Source organism: Plectropomus leopardus, chromosome 8 (genome assembly GCF_008729295.1).
Source record: "Plectropomus leopardus isolate mb chromosome 8, YSFRI_Pleo_2.0, whole genome shotgun sequence".
Taxonomy (NCBI): Eukaryota; Metazoa; Chordata; class Actinopteri; order Perciformes; family Serranidae; genus Plectropomus; species Plectropomus leopardus.
This window is the reverse complement of record NC_056470.1, coordinates 526174-541843: the sequence shown is the minus strand read 5'-3', so window position 1 is coordinate 541843 and position 15670 is coordinate 526174. Positions and strand designations below refer to the sequence as shown.

The 15670-nt window shown below is 40.0% G+C and overlaps 1 protein-coding gene across 1 annotated transcript in view; it reads right to left on the bottom strand.

Moving 5' to 3' along the window:
- The window catches only part of arfgef2 (ADP-ribosylation factor guanine nucleotide-exchange factor 2 (brefeldin A-inhibited)), a 42743-nt gene that overhangs the window by 14728 nt on the left and 12345 nt on the right, over positions 1-15670 (bottom strand). Inside the window, exons 9-27 of the mRNA XM_042491265.1 lie at positions 14291-14424; positions 13389-13623; positions 13109-13208; positions 10067-10206; positions 8392-8500; positions 8068-8257; positions 7847-7958; positions 7534-7739; positions 7293-7377; positions 5450-5621; positions 4450-4601; positions 4207-4335; positions 3884-4042; positions 2820-2967; positions 1907-2003; positions 1754-1794; positions 1496-1665; positions 603-754; positions 192-364 (exon numbers count right to left, since the gene is read on the bottom strand). Of these exons, the coding sequence (XP_042347199.1) occupies positions 192-364; positions 603-754; positions 1496-1665; positions 1754-1794; positions 1907-2003; positions 2820-2967; positions 3884-4042; positions 4207-4335; positions 4450-4601; positions 5450-5621; positions 7293-7377; positions 7534-7739; positions 7847-7958; positions 8068-8257; positions 8392-8500; positions 10067-10206; positions 13109-13208; positions 13389-13623; positions 14291-14424 (2704 nt within the window). The remainder of the gene's footprint in view (positions 1-191; positions 365-602; positions 755-1495; positions 1666-1753; positions 1795-1906; positions 2004-2819; positions 2968-3883; positions 4043-4206; positions 4336-4449; positions 4602-5449; positions 5622-7292; positions 7378-7533; positions 7740-7846; positions 7959-8067; positions 8258-8391; positions 8501-10066; positions 10207-13108; positions 13209-13388; positions 13624-14290; positions 14425-15670) is intronic.

The following is a 15670-nucleotide window of genomic DNA, read 5'->3' as shown; positions in this document are numbered from 1 at the left end:
TTACAGAAACACAAATAAAGACTGTTTTTTCTGAGTACACGTCAGCCAGTAGCGGCTAAAGCACAGATCTTTAGTCACTACACAGCTGATGCAGACTGAGGATCCGTCCACTGTCGGCTGAGCAGTTTGACCCGAGTTTCACCTGAGTCAATATGGCCCCGCCCTGAGCAAAGAGCTGCCATCATACTCACTGACAATGTGCCCAGTGGTCTGGAAGGCCAGCTCCACGATGGTCTCATCGTGGTCCGAGGCTGCCTGGTGAAACACTGAGAAGATGTTCTTCCAACCTGAACGAATGTTGGATGCCTGGGAGTTCACCATCTGAGCCACACACCTGATCACCATGTCTCTGATGGTGGGGGACCTGGAAGAGGGCAGAGTGAGAGTTATTATAACGTCAAACACACACACACACACACACACACACACACACACACACACACAAAATGTACACTGCATCTATCATTTTAGTGAAAAAAACTTTTCCATTCTTACTCCTATGATACTGTATTTTTTTTTTTACTATAAATATAAATAGGCCACTTGTGTACTGAGATATTATATAGTCTCATCCCATCTGGCCATACTACCATGGTCTCTACCTGTTCTTCTTCATGATGTGCTCAAAAGGCCTGAGGAAGTCTTTCTGGAAGCGGAAGTTAGCCAGCTCTCCTTTCTCCAGGAACTTCATGGAGAGCTGCCTCAGCGAGTCCACAGCAAAGATGGCGACATCCTCATTGGGGTTACAGCCCACCTAGAGGAAGATCCAACAGTCTTTAAATTTACCAAAAATAATCAGGATGAACAGTTTCTTTCCAAGACAGTTTGGTCCGTATGTGCACTTTATACTTGGACTCAATTTGATTGACAGTTATTGTTTTTTTGTTTTGTTTTTTGTCGCTTGGGGGCAGTGCAACAAGCTGTATGATGAAATATTATCGCCTTTATCAGAATCAGCTGTAATAGCTGATTAAGTAAGGTGCATATATAGATAAATAAATAAATTTATAAGGTGAAAGCCCAAAATTGCTTTACTGAGCAAGTGTTGCATCAATTATTTGGTTCTTTGTACCTTCTGGATTTAATTTTATTTTTAAAATTGCATCTGTAATCTTAGCGGCAGTGCATGGGAAATAAAAAAGCTCAGTGAAAGAACATTTCAGTGCAGAATCTATATATGTATTTGAATGTGTACTGGACAAAACATGCCCCACCTAAACACATTAAAATAAACGTCTTGCAAACACTCAGCCTGTGTGAAGATGATTAAAGAGCTGTCTGATGTCATCACGGCGGTAAATCTATGTCCCCGAGAGGGCAACACAGGACAAAACAGGGAGCACAGAGCAGCAGGGAAGAAGAATACTGAGTCATCCAGCTGCAGCCTGCCACACCACTTAAAACACATGAGCTCATACTTATGTGTGGTAAAAAAAAAAACCAAACCTTCACGTGAAACATTTTAAAAACTTTTCAATCGCTTCAGTCCACTGACCTTGTTGAAGTGGTCTCCTATGACCTGCCAGATTCGAGACCACTGCAGCCTGATGCGGTTCATGTTATAGTACGAGATTTCCACGATCTTTTGCAAACTGAACATCCTCGGCTGGTGCGCTGAGGCCAGCTCGTCCATGGACACCGCGCACAGCCACCGCACAAAGTCCACTGGAAACAATAAAAACAGAAAAACGCAATGAATAACTTCAACTTCTTTTTAACATACACAAACAGTGATACTGTACACAACACTCACCAATTGCATTTCCATCTAATCTGGTGGAACCAGTGAAGATCCTGCAAATATAACAGCAGCATTGGTATTTGTAAGAAAAAGAAACATTTATGTAATGACACTTATGTCTTTAATGTCCTGTGTCTGGGTATTTTTAATGGCATGTTGGTGCACCTGTCCACAGCTACCACCACACTCTGAGAGCTGGTCTCTCCCACTGACTCCTGGATGTGAGCCATCTGTCTCTTGTCCTGACTTCCCACCAGGTTACCTGCAACAGAAAACACATTCAACATGAACTAAAGTAAACAGTTGAGTATGAGACACAAAATGTTTTGAAATGTAAAATGAAAGACTGTTTTTAGCCTGTGTGGTCATACAACTGACTCCCAGAAAGTTCTCTTTTGACACATGGATAGCTCTTTTTTTAATGCAAATTTTACTGCTTGTGAATTGTATTTTGTCTCCCTTTGCGTCTCTGTCTGCAACTTAGTGTTTTCAATGCTGACTGTCTCCAGGTCTCCCTTGAAAAACAGAGTCTCAGTGTGACCAACCTGATTAAATAAAGGTTGAACAAATAAAATAAACAAATGTGTGTGTCTTTAAAAAGCATGAGAATGTGTGCACTGTTATATGTAATTAAAACTCTTTTCACTTTAAGAATTGTTGCCATTGGCATTGTTTTTAGAGATATTTTTGTCATTTTTCATGCCTTATTGAGAGATAAAGACTCATATAAAAGAGGAGAGCGAGGGGAAGACCTGCAGCAAGATGTCCCGGACTTGACTTGTCCTGTGCCGCTGTAGTAAGGACTCAGCCGTAATGGTATATGCTCTGTGCTGAGATACCGGGGCGCCATTGTTTTCTGATTAAACAATAGCTGCTTTGGAGTTACTACTGCATATTTGGTAGCTTAAATAGAGTTGACACTGGTTATTACTGCAGAAGCACAACAGTAACCTGTAGTTCTGATGAGAATCTTCAGGACCGAGACACATTTAGTGATGATTTTTTGAGTTAGGGGTTGAATTGTGAGCTGAAATTGTGTGTGTATGTGTGTGTGAGTGTGTGTGTGTGTGTGTCTTACCGAGCCCCAGGGGCATGAACTCCTCTGTGCCGGATGGTAAGCCCTTGATGCCGACCTGGCTGTCCCGGACCACCCCTGAGATGTAGCGTGTCTTCACCCCTGTGCCGATCAACTGTGCGAGCTCCAGCTGACTGATACACCTCAAGATCTACAACACACACACAAACACACACACACACACACACACACACACACACACACACACACACACACAACACAAATAACTTCTCATGGTTGTATGTTTTAATAATTTTTTGAAAAGTTGAGATAAACTGAGAACAATTTCCAGTTTATATGAAAAATATGTCCTTAAAAGTGATAATAAAAACTAAATAAATATGGTTGAGGCAGATTCCTTTGGTGGTGAGAACATAATTTACCAAGGCTTCTCCTTTATATCAGTCATCTAAAAATATGCCTGGGGAGTTGAGCTGAAAGTTAACCAAAGATTAAAAGCACTCATATTTCAGGATATGACTTCAAGTCATACATAACTCTTCCAACATTCAGGACTACTCCTGTGAGAGAGTATGACATCATATTAGAGACTCTCAGCTGCAAAGCATAAATTATGATCAGTTGTAACTCTCTGTCAGCGGCCTTTAGAAATAGATTTTAAAAAAAGCAACATAATTCATGTTATTATGTAAAGGCTTTATGCAAATATATTTGACTAAGCTCTGTATATTATGTATGATATAAACATGACATCATAACCAGATTTGCCAATAATCCATTTGCAACAGGCTGTAAGAAAACCCTGGCCCTAGTGTGACTTTAACCCGTTGAAACCTGGATTGACATCAGTTTCATGCTGTGTTCAGGCACATTTCACAAGCTATTTAACCGTTTGAAATTTGCAAATTTGTTTGATTTCTTTCAAGGACGTGAAGGGAAAAAAAAACGCGAAGAAAGAAACGCGAGAAATTAAAAAATAAAGGTAGAACAAATGACCTGAAAATGAATTTAAAAATACTCAATATTGACAAAAGTTATTCCTGAGATTCAATATAAGTTTAACTCTTTGATAATCCTGCTCATAATCCCTGTCAGCAGGGGGTCACCTCATGCCAGGAGTTGCCCAGGTAGTTTCCGTCAGTGTGGGCCACAGTGATCAGGGTCTTGATGGTGTCGATGTTCTTCTGCTTCATCTCGGTGATGCTAGAACTGGCCGTCAGCAGGGTGAACCTGGCCAAAGCCTGGACGTACGCATCCCGCTCCAACTACAGAGAGAGGAGAAGGGACAGTTACTACTCAGTCCAAAACTCTGAGACCATTTTACAATAAAACATTACTGACTGATTATGTGACCTGCTGAGAATCAACAAAAAATGAAACATAATATGCACAACATTAGGCGTAATCTGTGGTTAAGAGATGAGTGGACCTGCATGTTGAAGATGCAGGCGATCCTGATGGCGCATCGAATGCCCTCCAGACACAATGACGCCACCTCTGGGTCATCACAGTCCTGCAGTCCCACGCTGAACGCTGCCAGCAGGGGGGTCCACGCCAGCTGTAACACACAGCGCACATCGCTAACATTTCCACATACTGATGGTCGAACATCCCTCTGCTCGAACATGTGGTTCAGTCTAATCAGGAATGTAAAGTAAATGACAAGCAGTACCTTGAACATGGGTCTGACATGTTCCAGGTGTGTGGCGCTGAAGAAGGGGGCCTGAGCGTGGCTCACTGCCTCCATCAGAGCTTTGGCGGTCTTTGCCATCTGCTCCATCTCCATGTTGTACAGTAGACGCCGCTGCTTCTCACTGGCTACACCTGGAGGGAGGAGGACAGAAGTGCTTTAGATCCTGAGCCTACACATGCTCAAAATACCACGTGCACATTCGAGGTGTGCAGATAACTGTCAGCTCTACAGAAAGCGAAAGGAACTTGGTACAGCCGCCAACTCATGAGTTGTCAAATTTAATATCAAAACGTATGAATACATCAGACACACAGGACACACCTCTGCTTATTTTATTATTATTTTTCATAAAAAAACAATTATGATATATCTTCCATTAACTTTTACTGGGTTTCATTCATATTTACAAATAGCAGTGAAAGTTGTCATAATCATGAGAAGTTGGTAATTGAAGTGAAGAGGTAGACATTTATTATGTATTAATATTTAATTAATAAGTCTTATTTCAGCAGTGTTGTCTTTTAGGCATTGATTGTATGCACTGCTGTCACTCATTTCAAGAATAACCTGCTCATTGATATGTGCTGGAAAATGAATATCGATCGTAAAATGCATATAAATACAAATTCATATCAAATATAATTTTCCATATTAGATTTACTGAAGAGCTGCTTAAAATGTTCCTATAACTATATTAAACTAGTATAGTAGTGGGCTTCACAACATATTACTATAATTTTAGATATATCTCGTTGTGAAGGGGCGGAGATGCAGATAAAAAAGGAAAAACAGACCAAATGGGGCAGTACAAAATTAATTTGGTGCAGGAAAAAAATGGTGCGTGTAATTTTAAAAGTTACATGCACTGCTGCATGGACACACAAAAATTATTTTGCACCCTGCTGGAGGACACTACAGTGATCCATCACTGGTCTGTTGTCTGTCACACACTAGCTGGTGAAAACTGGAGGAGACTCACTCTGCTTGGTTGACTTCGGGGTGATTGAGAACTCTTTGCTCTCCTTCATGGCGATCTTCTTGCCTGCGATTTCATCGTATATGGAGGATAGATATTCCTCAGGCAGGTCCTTGCTGTCATTAATGCCACGATTCATCTTGATGTACTGCTCCTTTGTCATCTTGTTTTTCACCTGCACAAACAAAGAGGATTGAGAAAGGCAGTTGAAGTGATTGATTACAAGGGAGGGAATCCATCTGATTTGCAGTTTTGATGCACGTCTGTAGCAGAGCCAAAGAAAGCGTAGTGACTGTTGCTGCTCTTTTGTATTGTGCTGTCTTTTAATTTACTGTATTAGTCTTTGCTGCTGTCAGTTAAGTCTTTTCATTGTCAGACATTGTCTCATCGTCTCTCTCTTCTCCCCCTAGCTATTGTTTCTCTGTATGTGTGGGCCGGTGTGTGTGTATATATGTGTGTGTGTGAGTGTATATATATGTGTGTGTGTGTCACAGTGCACCACATTTCACACCTGCTTTTCTCAGACTTTAAATTTCAAAAGCAATTTCCTCTGTCACAGCGGTCTGTCTGCTGCGATAAATCAGCCTCAGCTGCTATTTGTAGAAGGCTGCGCTGCAACTGATATACGGTCCCCAGACTCTGGTGAATAAACGCAGGGTCGTCCTGCAAAAACGATGAGCCTTGTTGGACTTTTGCTATAATGTAACATATAGTCACCTTTCAAACTGCTGCTGTGCCCAATCAAATACATGTAAGCGCTGGTGGATTACTTTGTGCAGTGTTTACTTTGCAGGTGGAGTTCCAAGAAATAAAACGACTGTCACTGTGATCCTTTTGCTGTTTTGTAGGATCCGGTCTCAGAGTTAGCAACAACTTTGCAGTGTTTTGGTGTCTGATAAGCCCTCTAGCTCATTGATCTGTTACTCAGACTGGAATTCCTGTATTTTATCGTCTCGTCAGTAGCTGAAACAACAACAGCCACACAAAAGCATGCCTGTGCATTGTTTCTAAAACACACAGCTGTTTTTTCATCTGAATGCCAACATAATTTCTAGTGGTTCTGCTTTTCTTACATTTTGCATAAAACTTAGTGTGATCCTTCAGTACAATGGTTCCCAACCTGGGAGTCCTGATCACCACTAGGGGTCACCAAAGCTTCACAGGGGGTCACAAAGCCTTCTTGATTTTAGTGGATTTAAGAAAACTTTTCACAAAAGTATACACAAAGGCCTTCATGTCATTGATTCATTCATTTCTGTGGAAAAAAAACCTAAATGGAATTGTATTTTTTAAAGTTTAAGCTTTTGATCATTATTTAAGATGAAAACTTTGAGAAGGGCCCTGTAAGACCAAAGGGCTAATATAATAACGGCCAAATGTCAAGAGGAAAACACTAAATTTGTCAATAAAGAAGCCTAGTAAGTATGCATGATTGATAAAAATAAAAAAAATGCATAACACTGGGAGAGAAAACCATAAAAAAGTTCCCCAATAAATTAGGAATGCTCATCTCTGATGCAATATTCACAGGAAATAATCTGCTCTAAATGAACTCATCTCCCTTATTTTACACAAACGTCAGTTATTGCCTTCACCATTTGTGTTTATTGCACAGTTTGAGCTGTTCTGTACTGTTATTGTTACGCACTAAATATAATATTAAACATTCATGTCACTTTTTCAGCAGTTATCAGTTTACTCGATGAAAGAAAAGGTGTTACAACAATCCTTATCAAATACTCCACAGAGAGTCAGGACACAGTTGCATCCTGGATGATGTAATAACCCACATATAGTGATTCTGATAATAATAGTGAAGGGTCATAAAACAAATAACAGTTCTCACCTGAGGACTGTGCAGGTCAGTGGTGAGCATGATGATGGAGTATGCCAGCACGTAGGCCGTGTCTGCGCTGGCAAACAGAGTCTGCCTGCAAAAGAAGACGCGTATTAGGGCAAGAGTTAGTCATTAGTTTTCTTTCTATGTAAATTCTTCTCACTTTATGTAAAAAAAAGACCTCACTTTGGCTTAATTTGACAAGCTCCAATGTCTTATATTTTGATAGGAAATCTACGATGGGCCTTACCCCTGGTTGCACTCCAAATATCGAGCAGCGAACTTCTCCATCAGCCTGTCGATCTTTTGGGCTTCACCGGGCAGCCTGAAGCCTTCCAGGAATGCTCTGAGCGCAGAAACAAAGTCCCGCCCGCAGAAGTCCAGCTGGTCCACATAGCAGTACATCACCTCTTTGTTGAACTTAATGTTCTCGCCCAGAAACTCTCCCACCTGGGTCTGTGGATGCAAAGGTAAAGTGGTTGGAGGGGATTACTAACTTGAATAAACAGTTTTCTTAGTTGAGAATACAGCGTTGTACAATTAAAGAGTGCGTAACGTCTCACAGTGTCCAGTCTGTCCTCCTGGTGGAGGAACTGGGCAATGTCCTCTGCTGTGGAACCCAGCATGCCCTGGTCCTGCAGGTACTGCACACCTCGCTTCGGCTTCTTGTTGAAACTGGGGGGAAAAAACAGAGGAACAGAGGAAAAAAATCAATGCTCATTTTCTCTAAACAAGAACAAAAAGGATGGAGGCAGAATGTTCTGCATAAAACAAAGGGTCTCACAGTTCGATGCCGTGCTCGATGATGTCCTTTTGCTGTTTGATGACCTCATACTGCTCAGGGTGGTCCGCCTGGGAGGCGGTGATGCTGGAGGACACGGTGGAGTCTAGAGAGCTGATGCTGTCTCGACGTCCTGCCAGTGGCTCGGGGAGCTTCAGCTCTCCTCCCTCACTGTCAGACGGATGCTCCTGGCCTACACACACACACACACACACAAAAAAAAAAAAAAAAAAAATATATATATATATATATATATATATATATATATATGCACTGCCCCCTCTTCCTGTGTATTGTTCACATATTTACTGCACATCAAAAACTCACCCAGGTTAGCTTGAAGGTTTGGGTTGACGTACATGTCTTTGCTCCACTCCACCATACATTTCAGGATGGACACCAGACACTCCAAACCTTTCTTCCGCAGGCTCAGCTCCTGTGGATATCACACAACCAACCAACATCATTTACACACTCACACAAACAAGTCAACAGAAACAAACTGAGGGTCCCACCTTGGCCTTGACCACATCACAACTATGTGCTGGGCGGTAAGGCTTCCATATTCCATATTTTCTCTAAAATAACACCACTGCTTGATTTAACCTTTATGATCATGCCAGTGTGACCACTGTCGTGTAGTACTGTGAATTTAGAGACAAAATTTATGACATTTTAGGGGGCTTTCGTTTTGAAATTCCATATCAGAAGGTCCAGATATTGTCTGTTGCCCCCTTTTACCCTACATGTTCAGGGCTATGAATATCTTGCTGTTATGCAACCTTGCCATTTTATCTTAAAGCTACAATCGAGAAAAGCAACAGCACCGAAACTGTGTTCATGTAAAAGGGACAGCTGGCAGGACGGGATTAGGACTGGATGGGGTGTGACGTTTTGATTGCGTGTTATATGTGCGACCCATCGCAGGAGATTTATAAAGTAGCTGATAGCAGTCAGCAGCTATCTCACAGAAAAACAGCAGCTATGAATATCCAAAAACTGGGAAACAGTGAGATTTGGAAGCTCCATAACCTACGGGCAGAGGACGAGGTCAGCCATTGTTATCGTTTTTATAAAGCGCTCCTGACACATTATATATCACACTTGAAGCCGACACCATTGTGACACTCTGGGGTGAACTGCCATTTTGGAGACTCGGTCTTTGGAAGTTTGACTAAGAATTCACAGAGTTAAAATTCAATTATTCTCTGAAATATAGTTTGAAGGCGGTAGTTTTATTGTTAAATGATCATGATTAGGTTAAGTATATCAGTTTTGTTTATTTATTCATGTACGTATATGTACGTATTTTTTTAATGAATTTATTATTGATAGACAGACAAGGTATAAGGTACAGGGTAGATTTATTAGTCGTTTCTTTCAGATATTGATTAAAAGTGAAACAGACCATGGCTTCTATTTTGAAGCCAGTCCTCACACTCTCTTACTGTAATACCTGGTATATACACGCACCACAAAACAACATTAGGGCTAGTTTAGAGGCTGCAGTTTGACTCCAGTCTTCTGCACTGGGTGTTATTTAGGTGATGAAAAGTTTTGTGGTTCTGCTTACTTTTAGCAGCAACTGTTTTGTGGCATATTTCACAGAGGAAATTAGTCTGCTCCACATCTGCCATCCTGAAAGTGAACCAGATGTGGATGACAGACCCACTCCGGGATCTTCCTGCGTTTAATTGGATATGAACTCAGAACCATTATTGACGTTTAACTGGTGGACGTGGTTGATCAGTTTGGGGTGTCTGTGTGCTTTTTAATGCATAAAGAAATTACTAAAATGCATAAGAACTATCTTGATATGATAAAGTATTCATCTGCCATATTGCTCCAAAAAAATGACACGTTGCCCAGACCTACTAGGATACAAAATATTCATATGAAACATTGAGGAATTAGTAAGATGACCCATTTAATCAAAACTTGTGCTCCTATGTTGTTGATCTCTACAAATTGCAACAGAGTGACCATGAATCATTGAGTGTACCTGCAGAGGAGTCATCCCGAGCTCCTGCCCGCTCCTTCCCTGGGCGATCTTCGACAGGTCGTTGACAAGACGCTCAAAGATGTTGGCTGCGTTCAAGTCGCAGTCGTAGTTCACATAAATGTCAACCACGCACTGGGCATCTGGAGGGGAGGGAAATGTAAGTAAAAATGTTTAAAATACAGAGTAAATTCATTTTTTAAGATACAAGAAGTGATACGGTAAATCACTGTTGGCTGAAGTGATCAATGAAAGCAATCATGACTCAAATCATAGGCCACTTTAACCAAAACCTGATCATGGTGGCAACAGTTAAACTATTTCAAGAGTTTTGTGTAAAGTGCATCACTGTCAACTGAATATCAGCAGAATACCTCCAGAGCTGCACTAGAAAAAAGACAATTGATAGGATGACGCTCACCAACAACTCCCAACTCCACTGTGCTGCTGGTGTGTGTTCGACATGTGACTCGAGTCATGGGACGCCATGACAAGCAGCTACAGTCGGAGGGGTTAAGCCCCTGTCAGTCATGTGTCCTGTTATGTTAATAGCATGGTGGTTTTAAATGTTACATCTCTAACTGTGTGTCCTCTGTAACGTTTCTGTAAGACTTCAAACACATCAGTCTGAATCTAATGCTGTCAGATTCACATAACAGCTAAAGCACAACAAGCTTACAGAAAGAGACGAAATGCTTATGTTGTTCCGCCTTATTAAGAAACTGACATATAAATCTTATGTTACTAAATGCTCCTTTGCTCAATGAAAATAAAATCTGTTTAATCTAAGTATTAAAACTCAAAAGCTGAAGGGTATCGTGGACGGAACATATATTCACATTTAAATTAGACATCACTTTAAGTTAGATTTAAGCCTTTTTAAGACTTTTTTAACGGCACTTGGAATGAATCTTGAGACTAATTTTCTTATAACCAAAACTGAAAAAGGACAGTTTTATTTAGCCTTTGGTCCAGTGAAAAAGTTAGATTATTTGCATCAAATGTCAAACAACCTTTTAAGAGTAATATACATGTATGACAATAAATAAATAATATTATCATAAAAGTATCTTTTAGTTTTACTAATCAAAGCAGGAAATATCGGGCACAATCTGGCACACACTGATTTTCTTAGCGATTTTGTGTTTTTTTCACTCTGCATGTCAGACTGCACAGCTTGGATCTCCATCATGACGAGTTTAGGAAGAGGAGTTTATTAAATGATTTAAAAACATAATAATAAATAATAAAAAAAACAAATGTTGCCAGTTATTTTGAGATTTTACAATAAAACGTCAGGAAAAAAAATCATAAAATCCTACTTGCCATTTCATAAGACTCTTGAAAGACGAATTTAAGTAATTTTAAGACCAAACAAGGCCTTATTTTTAGATGAATGAATCCAATGCTTTTAAAGGCTTTTTAGGATTCGCGGAAACCCTGGATCTAAGAAGATATGATTATAACAGCACCTCCCCTAAGCTAACATTGAGCTACTCATGAGTTAACTGTTCATAGTTTATTTCTGATTCTATTGTTTCTTTTCTTTAGGAGTACAAGTATGCAGCCAGACCTCCTTTCAAAGTATTATTGTTATAGATTTTATTGATTTATTTAGTTTTTAATTACTTCATTTATTTATTTATCTTGGGTTCTAGCTTGGCTTGAGTAAATGGATAATAATAAGCATTTGTTGTTTACATACTCATTTTAATAAAAATCAGTCTCCTTTTCTACCAACCTCAGCTGTAACAACATCTAATCCTATTTCACTTCACATATCGGTCTTAACTCACAAGGTTCAAATGAACATGTTCAGGGAAGTGATTCTGAAATATTTTCACACAGGCCGGAAGATGTGATGGTAACAAATTTAAGTGTATAGAGGTGCAAGAAATAATCTTTGCAGTTTATTACTTTTTTTGTTGTCCTGCCAAATTTCGTTTAGAACTTTACCGGGAGGTGGACTGGTTTCTTTTTATATCTTTTGTTTGCTTTTTTTATTGGTTTTCTTTAAAAAAAACAATAAAAAAAAAACATACTTTTAGTATCACCTGTATGAACAATTTTGCAACATATAAGTCCAATCTGTTTTAATTTAATTTGATTTGTTTCCCAATTTAATGTTAGAAACAGAAAATGATGTAAGCATGCTGTCCTGTATAATGTACGCTAATTTTAATTCCAATAAAAATTTAAATTAAAAAAAGAAGAAACACATTAACAAGCGTAGCTTAAGCTGCTGAGGAGATGATTCTCACCTCAGAGTAGTGTATAAAAAGCATCTTCAACTCTTTGCACTGTAAGGGTGGGAAATGTTAAAAATAGCACAGCTTGTGTACAATCAGAGGAATCATGGGACCAGGTGTCTCTCTCCTCATGTTTACTACTCACATTCATGCAATAAATGAATAAATGAACATCTTAGTATTCTGAGATTGTGCGCTGTCTGACATTATGAAACAGGCAGCAGAATTCTCCATCTACAGATTGTAATAAATGATTAATGATTGTGAAATATTTTTAGGTTCGCAAGAGGAGGTAAGTCCCCAAAAAACAAAATCCATCAGTGATGCAGCCGTCTTCCATCACATCATTAAAATTCAACCGATACCACTTCCTCTCACACAGCAGGAGCCTCATCAGAAGATCAGAAGATCCTTTTTTGCTTATTTCTTATGTTGTTCTTGTTTTTTCAATCAAACTGTAAAGCACTTTGGATTGCATTTAATTTGTTTGAAAGGTGCTATATAACTAAAATTTGATTGATTGACTCTTCTTCATGAATTCATTTGTTCATTTTATTAATATACTTTTTAAAATTGATCTATCCTTGTGTGCTTTTGCTTATTTACCTGCTAACTTGCTTTTTGCCTTGTACTTTTGTTGTGATTTATTACCACCAAAACTGGCTTGAAGTTAAGTTTTTGTAACAGTTTTGTGTTTTTTTTGTAAAGCTCCTGGCTGCCAAAAAAACCAAAGTATTTATTTTTATGTTTTGTAAAGTTGGCATCAGTGGATTCTGTGTACTTGGCGTCTGTGTACCTGCACAGATGCGTGTTAGTGTCTGGATGACCATCCACTTGTGCTCGAAGGAGCTAGTCGATGTCTCCAAGATGGTCAGAAAAATCTCCCGGAAAAACACCTGAGGCAACGTGGACGAGAGGAGACAGAAGACAGTGTCACTTTCCAATCAAACAAGCTGCATTAAAGAACGTTATTATAAAAATTTAAAAAAATAAAACAGCTGCACATCTCTCTTCAGTCTAAGATATGCCAGACAGCCTGAATAAGCCCAGATGAGTGTGTTTCTCTGCGTCTGTACCTCAATCTGCATCTTCAGGTGGACCTTGAAGTGTGACAGCAGGGTGAGGAAGATAGCCAGCGAGAGCTCGAAGACCTCAGGCACAGAGGAAACGCCATTTTTGGACAGCGCCACGCACAGGTACTGTTTGATGGCGTTGACGAACATCTCGTGGGTGCGGAACACGGGCCCGGCGCCCTGCAGCACGGAGAGCAACAGCTGCAGGGACACGATCTTGGACCGCAGCTCATGGGACCTGCAGAGGAGAGGGACCGTGACACTGTGTGCTTTAAATACACAAATAAAAGAAACACACAAAGATCCAGCGGCACGCTCAGTCGACACAGATGTGCCCCATTAACTCATCAATAAATGTTCTGATTTATTCTAAATGGAGGGAAATACAAGCTACTTGTGTGTAGAGGTTTTTCTTCACAGTATTTATTAAATGTAGGCCAGACTGACTTCTTTGTCAGTTTCTTCCAGGCTCAGTTTTCTCTAGCCTATTCACACTGACTGGCTCCTGGTCTAATGTTACAGTAACTAGAGATGACGGGGCCACACCAAAGATGGAGAAGAGCAAATTAACCTGCAGAGACTGAGATGAGGCGCTGTGTCAAAGCCGAAAGCATCTACATTCATTTCCGTGAACTGCAGCATGACAAAAAGAGGTTGCCACATAAAAGACTTACAATTGAAATGTACAGTATGTTAATTTTTGCCACTTTGATGGTATCGTGAAATAAAATCATTCACTGTTAAACAACCAATACTGCCGATGAAAACTGAGCCTATTAGACACGACTCAGTCAGAAATCAGGTTCATGGAGCAGGAAATCTATTCCAGTTGTTATTCTCGTCACTAGGGATGGGGAAAAAAAACAAACGATTTTAGAAAGAGATTGTTATATGAAAAAACTGACTTTGGGTCTGGAGGTCCGTCAGCGAGGGGCTTCATGGAGAGTTTGCACAGAGAGCGGAACACCAGAAAGGCGTCTTTCTGCAGGATGTGAGAGAACCGGGCAGCACTGTGGGGTCCCTGCAGCGCCTCAGCATCCTGAGACAGAGGAAGAAAATCACTTTTATATTTTATGCAAACAACACATCATCAAAACAGGAAAGCAGCAGCTCTGATATGTCCTAAACTGTGACTGTGATGGGACATTTCCATAATGACTCCAGATGTGTCCTGATGTTGGAACAGAGAAAAATAGGATAAACATTCTCCCTTAAAATGTTTCTCATTTTACTTTTAATCAAGACAGAGCAGCTTACTACTTAATCATATTCATAAAACTGAAGTTCTCTAAAACTACTGCAAATGTTCATATCGCTTCAGCTGTGCACAGTGTGACTGATGAAAGGGACTTAAGTATTGCTGCTCAGTTTTCCTTAATAAAAATCAAAGTAGACCATTTTTACACAATGGAAGAAAGCTTTCTGGCCATATCTCACATGTGCCAGACACATTATCAGTAGGCAGGGCTGCCTGTGTTCGGAAAGTACGCAATTAGTCGGCTAGACAGTTAAAAATTTCTACTCTTAGTAGTGTGTACCAGAGTTACAACTCAGTTTAACGTCTTATGAAGATACCCACAGGAGAACGAGAGGAGTTTGGATCAGCATGCGAGACTAACCAGCAGTTCTGATTACCCACGACTCTGCCTGTCTCTCTATCTTTCACACACAGACACACACACACACACACTCAAATACAAATATGTGCTTCCAGACTCAACTGATGGAACTGTGTGCATGCAACCAGTAGAAGTCAGCAGCTGTTTAATGCAGAAAGTATGTCCGAACTTCAAACACACACTCGCTCCAGGCTGAATGACAGAGTAGCTTTTGGTTGCATGAGAGATCCCAACAAGCCAGGACATTTATGGATGTGTGTGTGTGTGTGTGTGTGTGTGTGTGTGTGTGTGTGTGTGTCAATTTGTGTGCACCCTCTTGCATGAAAGAGTTAGCAATTGGGTGTGTGTTTTGAAAGGAGATGAGTCGGGATGTTGAATACACAGTAAATAAATGGTATTTGTTTTGTAGGCTAATGTGTTTTGTTCATAATGAACAGTGTAAAGTGCCACCCATTTCAGCAGCATTTAGAATAAAATTTGGTTAAAGAAAAATGTCATTAATGATTTCAAATTGCTCCTATAATATATGCAATGTTTTTTCAGACATGTTTAACCTCATGCATTGCGTTACCTATGCTCAAATCTTTTAAGAAACACATTGGGCATCATGCAAGCAACTATATACCAACAAACTGTCATTGTTTTTGCTCTTATCCAGGATCTGTT